The 18,137-nt window shown below is 45.4% G+C and overlaps 1 protein-coding gene across 1 annotated transcript in view; it reads right to left on the reverse strand.

The window, feature by feature from the left end:
• The window catches only part of LRRC52 (leucine rich repeat containing 52), a 127,642-nt gene extending 113,819 nt beyond the window's left edge, over positions 1-13,823 (reverse strand). The window contains exon 1 of the mRNA XM_085600081.1: positions 12,820-13,823. Coding sequence (XP_085456207.1) covers positions 12,820-13,492 — 673 coding nt within the window. The 5' untranslated portion in view covers positions 13,493-13,823. The remainder of the gene's footprint in view (positions 1-12,819) is intronic.
• Positions 13,824-18,137: the final 4,314 nt, after the last annotated feature.

Consider the following 18,137-nt stretch of genomic DNA (forward strand, 5'->3'; position numbering starts at 1 on the left):
GCTTCCATGCTTCCGGGCTCTATTTTGATTGGATGTCCATGACAGGGTAAAAGGAACTACAACATAAGATGAAGAGGCAGAAATTATTTTTTTAAGTACAGGTGATGTACACTTGGCAGGGCGATATACGAAGTACATTTCACCCTGTCCAGAACCAATGAAATATCAGGTATCCTACATGCGGCAGCATGTTTCACCCTGAAGAAAATTCATCGCAATACCCTCATCCTGAGGGAAATCCACTGGCTCCCTATGCCGGCTGACACCATCTTCAAAACCAGCTGTGTCATTTACAAAGTCATCATGACCAGCCTACCCAGCTCACAAGCTCAACATGTAGTGGTGGCAGGCATGTCCCGAGGGTGGTAGGGAGGGTGGGACATAAAATAAATAAATCAATAAATTAAAACAACTTAACTGCAAGCGCAACATCCTTCTCCACCTTGATGGCCTTCTCACCTCAAGGCAGGCAGGCAGACTCCAAACTCCATTAACTAATCCTAGCGCTGCTCTCACCAGCATGAGAGCAGTGCTAGTATTGGTGGGAGCGGTCTCACTTGGCCCTCCAGAGCGCTCTGGAGGCTTTGGCTTTCACTAACCTAGCTGTCTTGGGACAGCTAGGTTAGAGAGGTTTAAAGTGTGCATGTGTGGCAAACCATTGCCAGACAGCCAGCCAAAAAGACACGAGCACTTTAAAGTGAAAGTGCCCTGCTCTCTTTGCTGCAGTCATTCAGCAGCAGCCCACCCCCCGTCCTGACGTTCTGTTGGGGCGGGGAGAAGAAAAATGAAATGGTAATGAGTTACAATGTTATTTTTCTCTCTGGGGGCTTTTCAGTGGGGTGACCCTCCTCCGCTCACACGCAGGAGCCATCCCTGTCAACATATCTGGTGGCTCTTGATACACCTGCAGCCAAAATACCATTAGACTGGAGAGAAAGAAGTTTACAAAAGAAAAAGACAAGGGAACAAGTCTTTTTCATCTGTGCACCTACGAAGACACTGACACCGAGACATGGAATGTACTGAAACATCAGGTCTTCTTGAACACTGAGAAATATACCCAAAAAGAGGAGGGCATGCACAACAGAACAGCACTAGGTCATCCCCAGCCCATCACTGTTTTTAATGGAGGTGGATTACAAGGCAGCTTGGACAAGGAGGCAGACACTGGAGCAGGGAAACACATAAGCAGAGTGAAAAGTGATACAAAGGTAATTCAGAGACACTGGGACTTGAGGTACAGAGATATGATCACACAAACACTAGGACAGGGAGTCTCCAACACTGGGTCATGGATATGTAAACACTAAGCTATGATTACATGGTGTGGAATTTAAACCATAACCGTATGTCCATCGCTCGCCATGATTGGCCCGTTGTCTCCAGGTCCACAATTAATGTGCCTACAAATTCCAGAATCCAGATCCTAGTAATCCTAGCTCTGTTTTCCAGATCTGATAGTTCGAGACCCGGAGATGCCATACTCTATTTCAGTGAGTGCTGATGCGCAGTCGGTGAAACTGCTGCAAAGACAGAGCAGAGATGCTCAACCCATGCAGCACCACGGAGGGAGCAGCCACCGGTCCCAATCAAGCAGGTCCAGGCCTTCTCTGGATCCTTCTTCCCAACTCTTACTGCCCTATCTCCAAAGCCGCAAGCCCAGGGCAAGAGGCCCCCCAGACATTTCATAGCACCTTCACTTGAGTACGAGACTGAGATCCTCAAAGTATAGTAGTATGCCAAGCCAGATAATCTGATACTAAGTCAAAGGAACACATAGTGAGGATAGGAGAAGTTGACCCTGGGTCCTGTATGCACCAGAACCAGGAAAGAGAGAGACTCTCTGAGAAACGGTGGAGAAAGGGTGGAAGTCACTGGACAAGCAACTCAGATATATGCACGCTCTAGTCAGCTCAGAACAAATGTGGATACGCTCTACCAAAAATACAAGTGCTAAGACGCTGCACCAGTGAAAGATGAACGCTAACCTAATACCAGTAATATAAAACAATAGATCACTTCCCTTGCACTAAGAAGACATGCATTTCCGTAAGAGGAACAAGCACACATATATACACATACAAACACTCACATGCTGATACTTGCACACCAGCTCTACAATTTGTTTTAGGAAAGCCTGTAACAAACGGCTCTGTCTTCTAACAAACTAAACTTCACCAGCTACCACAAACTCTTCCGCTGAGCTCTCTGAAATCCCTCTTCTCTCCAACAGACTTTGGGGATGATTTATCAAGATTTCATGCAAAGCAGGATAGCAAGATACCTTGCTGCACTGCGCAAAAGGGAGAGAGCCGAAATGCACCATATTTAACATTATTGGTGCATTCATGTCCTCTCCTTGTGCTGGCGCACAATGTACTGCGTTGCACCAATGCAGGCACCACAGCGCTGTGGTGCAAGGGTGCCTGCGTTCTAGTCAGGATTGTTTTTGTGCAGGAAGGGGCACCTTCCTGCAAAAAAACAATTCTCAAAGGCATTTTCCTCTATCTAAGTGTGCTACAGAAATAAAGATATTTCTCCATGTTGCTCCTCCCCAGGGAAGGTGTAGCATTTCAACGCATTCCAAGGTTTACCAGTCCTGGTAGATGTGTGAATGCGCCCAAATCCATGGTTGGCTGCATGGGAACACCCACACTCCACCCATGGAACGACTTCCCAGGACAGAGTAACGCAAGATAGCGACTTGCTCTGCCTTGCGTTACTCCAGATTTACCCACAACAGGACCACGCAAGGTGGGCTTGAGTGGCTTTATGACTCTCATTCTAGGTTTGTGCCTATTTTTTTTCACACTGAGGCAGTCAAACGTCACACAAGATGGCATGCAGGCAACAATACCTGCCTTGGCCTCTGTATAAATCCCACACTATTTGCCTAATAACAGAGAAGATGGCTCTTCAGGTCCCTGGTGTGCCTGTCTACTACATTCCAGACTGCCACACAAATTACGCCAAATTATCTTTAGGAAGAAACTGACTACATTGTGGCTAGATGTCCTCTGGTGCAGCCAGAGTGCTTATTAATGCTATCACACCTCTTTTTTTGTGTTGCTAAAATGTGGTCAAGAATCCCCGAGAAGCAACGGTTCAAAGCGGAGTCAGTGCTCCCCCATAAGATGGCTGCCGTAATGCATTAAACAGTCACCTTGGATCTCAAAGCATGATCTGGATGGTCTCTCAGGGCAACACTATGTGGTTGTTGGTTTTTTCTATACTTGTCATGAAATCCTTCACGCTGAAAGGCCTCTGGAGTTTCAAGTGTTCCGGAGAATGCCTGGGATTGGCAACAGATTGCTACTTACTTTATAGCTGCTTCTGTATCGCAAGACTTGTTCACTTCCAGTTGAACGCGTGCCTACTCAATAGCTCCCTCACATATTCCTTACAATACTCGCACAGTGGGGTGCCAGACCTACACTGCAGGGGGGCGGGTTAGGATGGCGTTAAAAAAAATGTATGACATAAATATTCTTCCTTAATTATTGTTTACAAAAACATTGTCCCATTAGGTGTAAAATTTCTATAATGAACTCAAATGGGGTGATTTTTGGTAAAAGATATTAAGGACACAATACTTCCTTTTCACACCTAGTTTCAAGTGTACCCGCTCACTCTGCGGATATGGAGTCAAAGTCCAAGAAGTGAAGAATCCTCCTGGAGCTCTGTGGAACCACAACTGTTCAGAGCCATGGCTCTGACATGTCTTTATCTATACTAGTGAAAAGGCTGCAAATGAGCTGGTGGTGTTTACCTGCCCGTAATGAGTACATGGTTATGCTACCAAGGAACTCTAGGTTAGGTTATGATCATGGGAACTCCGACGTAAAGGTGCTTTCTTAACTTGGGCAAAGTATGGTGAATATAGAGTGCAGCACATGCGGCTATGGCAAGTAGTGACGACACGGCTTTGTGTAGAGGGGCCTATTTCACAATAGGAAGTGGAAGCATGCCCATGATCTAGGTATGAATCTGAGCAGAAGGAGGATATATCTACTGCTTGGGGAAGTGATTTGGGGGTGACTTAAGCTGTAAGACATTGGTCATGCACATGGAATTCATTATGGCCGAACCCTTCAACTATATCTGCCCTTGGACCCCAGCAAATCCCTCGCCGAGCAGCTAATGAAGCATCAACCACACATCACAGTCACTGTTAGCTTGTTTCACAATTGTTCTTTTGATTTCTCTGTACCAACACCTTGGTGACACCACCTTATTAGGGATGTGTCTAGATCTTTGACCTGTTTCTAGATTATGATATTGTGTTTACTACCTGTTTTTATGTTTTGCCATTTCTGATCTATCTGTCCTAACACTGAGATGAGCCTGTACTGCTCTAGACTATGCGCTATATAAAACTTTTCGATAAATAAGAGGCTACCAAAGGAATTAGATCATAGACAGGGTTGGCACTGTCGGATTAATCACTATTTATTTAGTAGGTATGAATTACTTCCATTAGTCAACATCTCTACAACACTTACAGGAAATTAAAATTCAGCAGCTCATATTTATCAAAACTTGTGTTACACACTGCCAGAGCTGGTCGCCATCAACACCTAAGACATTTATCACTATATCTGAATAATTAAAATCAGTGAAATGTCTGGTTGGCATAATTACATTAAAGGGCACCGTTTTGAACCATTAATTCAAATGTTACTCGTAGTTTTAAAAAATTGATGGGCTTTGTGTTAAGGATTGTTGGCGTTAGAGCCGTGATTCAGAAGAATCATTGAGGGTAGATGGAAAAAATATAAACTATTGGAAGTGAACCAAACACATGGAAAGTGTGTAGACTAAGTGAGCAAAAAATATCAGGGTAGCATAGGAGTACTGACAGAAGGCCATCTCTCTTCTTTGGATGAAGGAGAGGGCGCATGTCCTATTTGAGAGCAAGGCCTGGATCATCTCTAGTTGGTGTTGCAAGGGGTATGATGGTCTGGAGGGCAACCAATGCATAACTTCCACAATGTTACTTGCACCATCCTAAACCTACGTCACCTTTACCTTACACTCAAATGACATCCTACGCTACAACCTTGCATCACTCTACTACTAAGCCCACAATTCCCTACTCCACTGCCTTCTCCCCACATGACCATCTGCATCACCATCCTAAATGCTGCTCCACCACTTGCACCCCATCCCCCTATACTAGCACACACGCAACCACAAAACCAAATCATACACCACTGACCTCCATCCAAAATCAGTATCCTTACTCTACCTCACCACTTATAACCTCCACTACCACCTACATTCTACAACACCTACACCAACAACTGCACCTTAAACAAAAAACTGCAATTTACTCTCATACATCGCCTTCACACTACGCCACCACCTAAATGCTACACACGTTGCTTTATGTTATCTTAGACATAATCATATAGTGCACATTCTGACATTAGAATGGCATTGCAGGTCCATCAGGTCAGGTATCCCCTCGCCTTGATTTTGAGGATTCCGACTAAATTGGAATCTGGGTGGGTTTATGAGCTTTGTCCTCAGTAATGTATTTGTGGTAAGGGTGTTTTATTAATTATTAGATCAGCAGGTTATAGGGTGTAATAGGTGTGGCAGAGGTTTTGCCAAAAATATTTAGCTTGCCCTTTCTCCAGCATGTTTTGATTCGAGTACATTAAGTGAAGTTAGTAGGGTTGTTGAGAATAGATTATCGCATTCAGGCTTTGCTTGGCTGTGTTACATTGGTTTAAAGGCATTTGTTTAATATGTTCTGTTGATAGTTGTCCTGTGATGTATTGCTTGCATAGGGTATTCACGGGTGTGATCACAGTGTCAAACCGACTATATAGCATATCTGAGCAGTGTTGGATGTTGGTAGGGTGCTCCACCTAACATATTGTGTTATATGTTTTGTGTGTGTTATTTATAAGTATTTAGTGTTGGTGTGATCATGTTGATGCATTGTGCAAAATTGGATGTGTTTGATGTATTCTGTCAAATGTGTTGTGTTGGATGTTTGTATGTGCTATTTTGTTGAAACGTGCTGTTGTCAGCACGTGGATACCCAAATATACAATATACCTGTGCCATGTTGGATGATTGTGGAGTATTCTGTGTAGGTACTGGGCTGCAGTTAAGTGTTTTGGGCGCAAAATGAAAGCTATGAAGGCAGCATATCTGTGCTATGAAAGGTGACTTTAAAGTCCTCTCTCTAAAGTGTTCTGCTGGGTGTTGATCCAACCACCACTAAAATGTAAGCAATGCCTGAAGTATACTCACAGGTGAAAAGAACAGAGCATGTACACCATCACCAACACTCAATATCGCCCAAATTCTAAAGCACATCACCCACACTGTACATCATCTAAACACCATACCTTTACTTCTTACATCACCTCTACCTCTACCCCCCACAGCAACCCTCAACACCACTTCACCATCCCCCTACATCCTACACTGTCACCACCACAACAATTATACTGTAGTCTACCACCTAAACCTGACACTGACAACTCAACAATTTCATCTCTTTGCTCCACATACATGCACTCGATACCCGCAATACCCTGCACTGCAACCTGCTACTCCACCATCTGTACCCACACTATCTTCAGCAAATTTCACCACCATTGCCTACACCCTACACCACCGCCTGGTCTCTAAATCTTGAATGTCCAGTGCAGTCTAGGAGGATTGGATATACACACACATACACCACTACTTACCCGTTACACCACCTGATCCACCGGCTGATCCCTATAACATAATGTAATAATATATACCCTACACAACAACCAAAACCCTATGCTTACACATGACCTACAATCTACGTCTCCACCTTACACAATACAACAACCTGCTGCACCTACAGCCCACACCACCGACACCCTACACTACATCTTACATTTTACATCCCACATCATCGCCCTCTAAACCACTGCCTTAACCTTACCTTATCACCTACACTGCCATCTACACAACCTACAACCTGCACCCCAACTGCACCTTTATCTTACACCACCCACAACCAACACTACAATCTTAATACTACACCACCTAAACCCCCAACCATCACCTAATGCCACCCACACCATACACACAAGATCACCTTCATCTTATACTTCCTACAACATACACTACCAGTACATTTACATTAGCATCTACATTGCCTACATGCTATGCCCTACACTACCTGTGCCATGAATTACCTACAGCACAGATTGCCATGTTCACTATATACACCCTCCACCTAAACCCTATAACCATTATCCTGCAGTCTATACATTACATGATTTACTCCCTATTCTGTCTACACCACCAAACTATACATCATTAACCTCTTTACACCATCTACACTCTATAACATAACCTACAATTAAGCTACCTACACCTTACTCAACCTTCTTTCTACATCCCCCACAACATACACCACCTAACACATCATGACTGTCACACTCCACACATACTACTCCAAACATGCATACTACACATACACCACTATATACTGTACATGCACATACACCACCACAAAACCAACGCTATGACATACAGTACCATCACCATAACACACACCAGCACATACACTCCACTTTCACTTTTTCTTTTAGTGTGTTCAAGGGCCATTTAATCCTTTCATTTTCAACCGCATCAAGTTTACCTGTCCTGGATTTGTTCATCAGCAATTGTGTAGTAGCTGAGCTGCCAGTGATCAGCTGAGGTTTAGGGCTAGGTGGGGAGAAGGTTTAAGGTGCATTTCCAGGTACAGCACAAGCATCGGTACACACTTCCAACATACACAAAACAGGTACATCACTGACAGCAGAACATGCCTCCCTCATACACAGAACGGGTACAGCGCAGGCAGCAGAACGCTTACTGTGCAGATCAGGAAAAGCACAAGCAGAAGAAACAGGTTTCCATCCACTGGCCCCACTGCTCATCCTGCCTCATTGCCTCCCTATTCCACCTCACTGCTATTTGTGTTTCATTAGCTGCTCACATTCCCTCACTACTCACTGCTTCACTGATCCCATGGCCATAGTCACCGCTGCATTCACTGGTCTCACTGCCTCACCCTGCCCATCCACAGAGCCTCATTGCCATGCCTCAAAAATCAATCTCACCCTCCTTCAATCACTGCTCAATGCAGTATTCAGTGCTCTCGCTGCCTCCAGTGGTCTTATTCTCTTTGTTTGCCCTGCTCATTCACTGTTCACCCTGCCTTACTCACTGCTCAACCCACCTCATTTCTGCACACTACAGGTGGGTGATCCACTGAAGGTTCAAGCCAGATGCCTGGATGTAGCTCAGCTTGATGACCTCCTGCCTGCTCGAACCCAAAACGAGCCAAGCCTTCCATGCTCGAACCACATTCCCGAAGGCCCACAAGTGTCTCCCTGCTGCCTGTACAGCTGATGAGGTGCCGACCAGCAGGACTGTCTCTGCATTATTGCCAAAGCTTTCTGCACTTGATAGTACACCACTGGGATTCAGGTGGGATAACTGGGAAGATACTATGGAGTGCTGTGATACCCTGTTCTAAAGTCTATGCATGATCAGCAGGGCCGGCACTAAATAGGATTGACCAGGACAGCGCCCTCGGCGGAAAGAACATTTGGTGTTTGTTGTGGGGGGGGGGGGTTGCGACACTGCCATTGTGATGTCACGGCAGGAGGTGTGAGGAAGATGGGAGGGGGAAGTGGGTTGAGGGGGTGCTAACAATTATGCTGAGGTACATTAAGGGCTGATTACAGAGTCTGACTTGCATCAGCTTGATTTAGCACCTAACACATTTATTTAGTTATCACGGTGTACTAATATAGCTCCAGAAAAAAACACAAAGCCTTGTCCTTCCATGTTAAATGGGATTTGCAGGTGAATCTTTTGATGGCTCTGCTCATTTGTTGGGCCTTAGAGCCGAGCCAAGCCTCAGGCTTGGTTGCGGCTTGGCTCTCTGTATAAATTTCCTGGCACACCAACCTAAAATGCTCACTGCAACATCCCCAGGTCTCACTTCCTCCCTACTCACCCTCCCTTTGACACTTTTCTCTGTAACATACACTAATCTCTTCCTCTTCTTATTAGTTACCTTGTCAAATATTCACTATTTTTAATGCATTTGTAAGGTGTGTTAATGCGTTAGGAGAGACCTCACAGTACTTTGGGTGGCAGAGAGGAGAACACGGGCTGGTGCGCAAGAAAGTGACCATTTTAAATAAAAATAAAGAAATTGTGTTATTTTAATGTTAAAATGCAAGTACTTTCTTTGCAAAAGTGTATCCAGACCTATTTTAGCCTATACGGGTCAAGAGTGTGTGAGGCAGGGGTGAAGCAGCTGAAATTGGGCAGGTGTGTATGGGATCATGAGGGTGATGCAGGTGTGCGAGAGGAGGTTGGTAGTACCTTAGAATGGGCAGGGACGTGGGCAGCCGGGTAATGATTTAGGTCAGTTGCTGTGGGGCCAGCTGGGTAGAAATGGAGTTGGGGACAGGGGTTTTTGTTAGCACCGGGGCTGGCTTTAGTGCTGGTGGCACCCAGTGCGACACTCGTTTTTTGGCACACCCATCTATGACCTCCTCCATGGGTTACCTCACTACCAACCTCCAACAGTGCCCCTCATCTCTCCATAAACCCTTTTCCACATACATTACATTTGTTTTAACGTGCTGGTCGGGGTTGGTTGTACTAATAAGAATGTATATCTACCCAAATTGACCCTTCTTAGCAACATTAGTAAATGAAACTGAAAGACTGGGTTGAGGATCATAACATCCTGTCCTTTATTATGCAGTTTACATGTAGCTCTTTGATGCAACTTCATAAGCTACTATTTAATGTGAGGATTGCAACTTCTGAACTGCTGTAACAAAAGCATCTGTGTGTTAAGAGTTGTAACCCACTGAGCTATCCACATAAAATACAGTTCAGTGATCTGCATGGTACACGTTCTTTGCAGTAGGCATATCTGAGGTCAGCGCCAGTTGAACCACCCTAAAGCCGGCTCTGGTGGGCAGAGGTTTATATTGACTGAGGTGGAAACACTTCGGTTCTGAGTGAAGTGGAGAAGAGGGAGGCAGCTAGTGGGTTGTAACAGTAATGGTAGGCAAGTAGTGAATATGGTGAAGTCAAAGATGAAGTGACCTGGTGGTTAATAAATAAGGTGTGGGCTGAGGTGTGATGTGGAAGGTAGTGTCTGGAGTGTGGGCCTGGGAATGGTGGTCAGACAGGTAGATATGGATAAGGTGTGTGTGTTGGTGGTTAGGTGTTTGAGAGAGGTGGGGAAAGGTGAGTAGTGACAACGGTGAGTGCAGGGCATAGGTGGCAGGTGGATAGAGAATAAGGTGGGGAGGGGGTGGGAGCAGGTGAGTAGAGGCAGGTGTTAAAGGCGAGTAGTGGCTACGGTGGGATGAAGGGGGCAGGTGGTTAGTGAATGAGATGGGGCTGGTGTATAGTTTTTAGGAAATGTGCAAGCCTTTCAAACTTGATAAGTCATGCTGTATAAGTGTTTTGCAAGGTGTGGGAGACTGCATGCAATTTTACTTGCTGTAGGCATTGGTTGTGGTGAAATCAAGGAAGTCAGAAGTAAAACAGCCCACCAGACCATAAAACAGGCCCACAAAGTCAAAAAGCCAGCCCACACACTGACCAGCGAGACCAGCCATTCAGGCATGGCCAAACTGCCCCATTGGCCAGTCTGACCTTGGACACAGAAAAAAGTTTATTAATATTGGTGGAATAGAGTGTTATTGATATATCTGCATATGAGACAACTCAGTGAGAATCCCATTCATTAAAATGTCAATGCTTTGTGCTGGATGAGCACTTGCACCTGAATTATGACATATTCTTCCCGATCATACCACTGTGCCCATGGATCGCCCTTCAGAAAATCTTTGGCAGCTTACAATGGATGGAGACCAATGCAGCTAGAGTGGTGGCAAAAGATGAGTGTCAACAACATAATTTGTTCCCCACAATCGAGTGTTTGCTTAGCATGGAGGAGGGGCGGTATATTAGACTCTGAATGCAGTGCACCAGACTATGCAGAATGAGGGTGCAGAACAGGGAAAACCATGGCCGTGCTGGGCATCATGCGTTTCCCTGAGAGGCTGGACAGGTGGGAGGGGGGGGGGGGGTAGGTTTTGTTACTGGGGCCGATTTTCAAGCAGTGCAGCAGTTTTGAAAGCACCCACTGCAGAGTTCCTTATATATTCAGTAGTTTTCAGGTAACAATAAAGGTGTCAAGATAAGTGATTAATGTACCTGCTAAAGAGAGATGGACTTTTTGTCTAATGGGAGTTTTGACTTGAGGTAGGGCAGAGGGTTAATATGCCTGATGCTAAGGACGTGTACCATGCAGATAGCAGAACAGTATTTTATGTGCGTAGGACACTGGGTTGCTGCTTTTGTCACGGAGACCCTTTTTTACCATGCAGTTCATAAGTTACAATCATAATCTAGCGCAGTGAGCTATGAAGTGTCATGAAAGAGCTTCATGCAAACTACATGGTACAGGGTAGAAAATTATGGTTTTTTCCGAGTCTTTCATTATCCTAATGTTGCTGAAAAGGGTTTGTTTGAGTAGAAATAAATTCTTAATAGTAAAGCTAACCCTAACCACTGTTATGTTCTGAATCCTGTGTGTGTGCTTCTCCAGATCAAGCACTCAAAATTTGGCTGCTTTGAGTTCTGAGTCCCGCCCTGGGGAGAACCCAAAGATTGGGTGATAAAAGCTTGTTAATGGTCCTATGTGTTCAAAGAAGTGCCAGAGAAGTAAAGGATGCCCGCGCACAGCCAGATGCAGAGCTGGCTTCTGGGCGCTGACCTGGAAGGGGGGGCACTGACCTGAAATGGGGGGGGGGGGGGCTGCTGGGTTTAGCATAATGTAAGATTTAAAAGCACCTGCTGCAAACTCCCTTGGATGTCTAGTGGCAGTTTTGACTGGTCTTAATGTAGCGTGGGGGGTTAATATACCTGCTGCAAAGAACAGGTCTGTATTTTACGTGGATGGCTAAGTGGATTGGTAAAGTCAGACTTTTCCAGCACTTTAAAACAAATTAAACGTATGTGAGATAGGGGCTATGGAGAAATGAGGGGCACTTTTGCGGGGTGGTAGTGAGGGAATCTGAGGGGAGGTCATGGGGGGGGGGGGGGGCAAAATGTTTATCACACCGCGCAGCACCAGCGCTAAAGCTGGCCATGTCCGCCAACCAAGGACTCACTCACTTGAAAGTATGAGATTGTCCGGGTACAGCCGGGCTCAGAGCTCCTTCACTCGCTCTCTTGCATACTCAGCTGAGAAGTAGAGGACGCTCTCTGGGAGGCAATCACAGACCATGTCTCCTTCACTCATTAAGGTACGGTTTAGTGCAAAGGTCACCACCCAGTAACTCCCACTCACTCCCCCCGGGGGCTGAAGACTGCTTGCGCTGCGGCCAGGCACGGGCAGTCACCCTGCTGGGAGGCAGAGGGTCCTTTCTTTGACCCAGGCACAGACAATCACTCATTACCTCACATGGGAAGCAGAGAGTGCTCTAATGCAGACAGTCACTCACCTAGGAAGCAAAGGGTGCTTAGGCGCAGACATTTACTCACCTGGAAGTCGAAGGTGCTCGTGTGCTGGCTGGCACGTACTCACTCACCGGGGAAGTAGAAGGTGCTTTCTTGGCCCAGGCATAGACAATCTATTCTTATTTCACACAGGAAACAGTGTGTGCTCCAGTGCACCCAGGAGCAGACAGTCACTCACCTGTAAGAAGAGGATGCTACTGTGCTGACACTCACTCACCTGGTAAGTAAAGGGTGCTCGTGTGCTGACACTCACTCACTCACCTGGGAAGTAGAGGCTGCTGGCCTCCAGCCATGAGCTCAGCTCTCTCAGAGGGCAGTAGCAGTGCCAGGGGTTGGAGCCCAGACCCAGGGTGCGCAGGTTGGGCAGCTGGCTGACGGTGCTGGCGTCCAGGAAGGTGAGGCCGCTGCGGCTGAGGTCCAGCTCCCGCAGGCCCGTGTTGTTGGCGAAGGCGCCCTTCTCCACCTCCACCAGGCCGGGGTTGTCGGAGAGCTTGAGCACCACCAGGCTCACCAGGAGGCTGAAGGTGGAGACCGACACGCGGCTCAGATTGTTGAAGCTCAGGTCCAGGTAGACGAGCGGCAGGCTCAGGAAGGTAGCCTCCAGCGACTCGCCCAGTTCGTTGCCGCTGCAGTCCAGGTACACCAGGTCCATGAGGATGTTGAGGGACACGGAGGGCAGCGAGGACAGCCGGTTGCCCGCCAGCACCAGCTGCCGCGTGTCCAGCGGGATGCCGGGCGGAAAGCTGTCGAGGCCATTCCGGGTGCAGTTCACGAGCAGGTGCTGGTCGCAGTCGCACGCCGTGGGGCAGCCCTCCGCCGGACGGCCCAGGGCCGCGAGGAGCAGCAGCAGCGCCCCCAGGGGCCTCCGGGCACGATGAGGCGACATGGGCTGAGACCTAGCTCTCTGCTGCGGTCCATGCGTGTCCCTGGCCATGAGTCCTACCCGACGACAGTGGGCTGCCCGCCATGAGTCAACACAGGCCCGGCCCTTTTTAAAGAACCCACAAAGAAATACAGAAGTCGCAGGACTGGCATGCTAATAAGGCGGCAGTATAACCCGCACTCTCTCTCTCTGTCTCTTTGTTTAGTGCTCCTGTCTCATATTGGGTTGCACAAAGCTCACCGGCCCTCCCGCCTCCCCACGGCCTCCCCACCGGTGTGGCTGCCTCCGATGGTTTAACACCTGCATGGCAGCGCCGTGGAATGTGTCCCCGCTGGTCGCCACGGCGGCTGCCAGCCGACACCGTTGTGACGTCACCGCCGCCACGAGCGCCGGCTCAGGTGGAGCGCGAGCACACCCGTGGGGGCCCACGTGGATGGCTTGGCGAGAAAGGGGGGCACCAGGGCGCTCTCCATTAGGGAAAGTCGCCCGTCAATGAAGGCGTCTTATATTCTCAGTCTCAGCTGTCACTGTCAACAAACAGGTGCAGAGCAAATTACACGTGCAGCTAGGTCTAGACTTCAAGGAGCTTGAGTTAAGATATTTGCCACTTACGAATGTTTTCTTGTGACGCCAGTGATTCAGCACCTCAGGGGGCATTTGAAATTTTCGATGATGAAGCCTGAATAGATTTGGTGAAAATGATGTTTAAACAAGATTGATGGTTGAAGAAAGTGACATGGGCTGTTGTTTCTAGTTACGTTTTCCAGAGACAACTAGGACATAACTGGGAGTACTGGTAATGGATATGGTGCCCATGCATGCCACCATTTGGGAACAAGTAAGATATATGTTTAAAAATGAGAATCAAAGAAATTAGATTTTCCCAATAACTTGCTTTGAAGTGCAGGATTTTTTTTAAGTGTGAGAAAGCTAAAATACAGCTGTCAAGTTTGAAGTTAAAATTCATGTTTATTTAGACCGTAGGTCTTTCAACTTTCTCACCAATTTACAATCATAATCACAATATATATATAATTTTTCATTTTATACAGGTATAATTTGCCGTAATTACATTTCATCTAATAAATCCCTTTTTTAAAAAACAATCATATTTAAAATTGTGCTCACAAGTATGAATACCTAGCCTTATCCAGACCACATAAATTACTAAAAAAAACCTCTTATTTTACACTAAAATGACCTTTTTGACTGTAAACATAAATCTCCCTATGGCACATGCTACATCCAGATAGCGGATATAAATGAAATGTTCTACAGCTTGCATGTGACTCCTAATTCCATATGAAAAAAAATTCTGGGAGTAAAAGCTGTCTCCTCTGAGGTAAAACTTTAAACAGTCTAACAAAATGTGCAAAATGTCGCATTTGGTGTTCAGATCACAAGTGTAGTTCCCTCCTGGTTGGATCATTTTCAATTTTACCTTGTCATTAATTTGACAGGAATTAATTCCAATTCTTATTCTTAATAGTTCACTTCTAAGCCAACAATTTGGTAATATATCCACATACGGAATCCACTCTTTTTTCTGCCAAGATTTTAACACAAATGGTACCGATTTTTTCCCCCTCAAGTACTGCTGATCATATACATATTCACAGGACAGGTCTTTACCTAATGTACTTAAATCACTGTTTGAAGTTTCAATTTGTAGGTCCTGTTGCCCCAGCTTCATCTTTATATACCTACAGACTGTCACCAGATTTTTCCGTACACTAGTTTTGGCCCATTTCAGTTCACTTTGCAGGATTTAATTTTTACACCACTGGGAGACTTTCTGTTCTTCCCCCACTCTCAATCTTTTCCAGAATCTTTTAAGAGCCATTTGGGCAAGTATGTTCCATGATATCATGCCTGTTTCCATTCCTACCGCTTGAATCGTGGGAGACCTGGGTAGGGACAATAAGCTCTTTAAACATTTCCCCTCCTCAGCCTTCCACCTGTTTTTGCCACTAATATATAGCAGCTCAGCTGCGGATTGAAACTGCGGGGGTATCATAGCTACATAGGCTTTTGAAACAGGTCTATATGACATTTCTCCAAAATCCTTATTGATTTTTTCAAACCACTCACCAAGGCCAAAGCCCTGGCCTTCAGGGCTTCCATATGGGTATTCCATTTCAGGGACCTCTCAAATCAGACCGCTAAGTGCTTGTATTTATGAACTAATTCTAGCCTAGCTGGGCCTAAATTCCATCTAAATTTAATTTCTTTTTTCCCAAAGCATAGCACCCTGGTTTTATCAATATTTACCACTCATTTTTTATGGCTACAATATTCCTTAAACACATTTTACTTCCTTTGCAGAACTATCTCTGTTTGATCTAAAATTACGAGGCCGTCGGCATACAGAAGACATGCTGTGTGTTTACCATTTACTCAGGGGCTAAAAACTTTGCCTATTGCCAATACAGAGGGCAGATCAGCTACAAATAAAGAGAAGAGTAAAATGGCCAATACGTACCCCTGCTTTAACCCATTATTAATTCGTATTTTTTATGTCAACGTTCTCTCAGTATCCCTAATGACCTGAGCCCAATTACTCTTATGTAATTCCTGAATTAGCCTCAGAAGGCCATTTGGAATGTCATGTTTTATCAAAGCTTCCCAAAGGCAAAGTTTCAAAGTTTCAAAGTTTGCTTTATTCGGTTAAAATTTTAAAACCATCAAAGCACAGAACAGCAATCATGAAACAGGCAAATGCATTACAGAAAAAATTATTATCACAAATAATAAATACAATACAATTTGGCGCAACGTACAATAAAAATAAGTCTTTGAATTAATTAATTCATTTAGTTAAAAAAGAACATACTAAAATTTCATTATACCCTAAAAAAGGATTTCATCTACAACGGCATGATAGGCACAATGATCATTATCAAGTAACTATATCAACTGGGCCCTATTTCTAGCTCTTAGGGCGCCCACTATAAAGCAAGCAACCCCAAAACAAACCAAAGGAGACTCCAACATTTGTAAATAAGCCAAAGCAGGCCTAACTTGCTTAAATTGACAATTCTTTAAGATCGGCAAGATGTATTTTCTTCGCTGAGAAGAGTAAAATTTGCAAAAAAATAACATGTGCAACACATTTTGTTCAGAAATGTTGTCACAAGGACAGGGCCCCAGGGTTCCCTCTTTAAAAAATCCTTTTGGGTATGCCAAGAGCCAGGGGAGCAAACCATGCTTAAATCTTATTAACAGGAACATGTGAAAAGGTTTGTTAATGTAGGTTAGGTAAGGCTGGATCTCGCTCCCTAAACTCAACATAACAAACCTCCTAACTGTCGGTTTCCCCAGCTCATCTCCTTCCCTTGACGACAATGCTCTAGCCAAAAATTGGGTCTTAATGGCCTTGATTTGCTCTTTACTAATCACACAAGGACTAGAGAACAATTCAGAACACCCAAGTGAATTCAGATTGTTTTTAATGTAGCTTAACCAAGGGATAGACAAGGCTTTTTCCAAGGACAGGCAATCCTGAATAATTTGTTGGTTTAGGTTTGGTGGCTGTTGTGCCCAAACCCTCAACCAACCTAGTAGCGGGGCCACCGCTATATGATCAGTAACATATCCCATCCCTAGGTCCTCATGGATATTAAAAGTAGGAGCAGAGGGGGGAAGAGACAACAATTTCCGAAAGAAATTATTTTCTACTACTTGGATGTTAGGAGAAGCCTTGTAACCCCAGACCTCACTTCCGTAAAGTGCCATGGGCAAACACTTCGCACTATAGATTTTTAGAAGAGCGGGGAGTGGTTTACAGCCTAAGCGCTTAGCGAAGCCCAACAAAGCGCCTGTAGCTCTAGCTAGGTTGTTCTTTTTTTGAGCACGTTGCATGACCCAAGATGATCTGTCGTCGAATTCTACCCCTAAATATGGGAACGTCTGAACTTTGGTTAATTCCTGCCCATTGCAAAAAAATTTCACCCTTTTTGCTCTCCCCGAGCCAATCGACATAGAATGTGATTTTTTAAAATTTATTAATAAGTCTAAAGAGACCATAAAATCATAAAATCCATTTAAGAGAGCTTGTAATCCTCTCGCGGTTCTAGCCAACAAAACTGTATCATCCGCGTATAGTAAAGCAGGAATCATTTTGGAACCGGCTTTAGGGGTGTCTTTACTAACCGTGGTTAAGACCGGTCCCAAATTATTAATGTAAAGCGAGAAAAGTAGGGGTGCAAGAATACACCCCTGTCTTACTCCACGCTTTACCTGCCAGGCATCAGTCTGGCTTCCGTCATCACTGTAACGAACGACTGCGGTAGTGTCCTCATGGATTACAGCCAGGAAAGAAATCAAAACTGGGTCAAGCCCCAAAACGGCTAATAAGGCCCATAGTTTTTGCCGATTTACAAGGTCGAAAGCGGTAGACAAATCCATAAAAGCTAAATGGAGGTCCCCCTGCTTAGCGACTGTGTATTTTCCTATGATAAGATGTAAATTGAGGCATTGGCCCACTGTGCCCCTTCCCTGTCTGAACCCATATTGTAGGTCGGAGATTATGGATTGCTCCTCCAGCCACACAGTTAAACGAGCAAGGACAACTTTACCCATGATTTTCATGGCAGAGTCGAGGAGTGAAATAGGCCGGTAACAAGCCGGGTCTTCCCTTGAACCTTTTTTAAAAAGAGGGACAATAACGGCTTTAGCCCATGATCTAGGGGCACCG

Source organism: Triturus cristatus, chromosome 4_2, assembly GCF_964204655.1.
Source record: "Triturus cristatus chromosome 4_2, aTriCri1.1, whole genome shotgun sequence".
NCBI classification, from domain to species: Eukaryota; Metazoa; Chordata; class Amphibia; order Caudata; family Salamandridae; genus Triturus; species Triturus cristatus.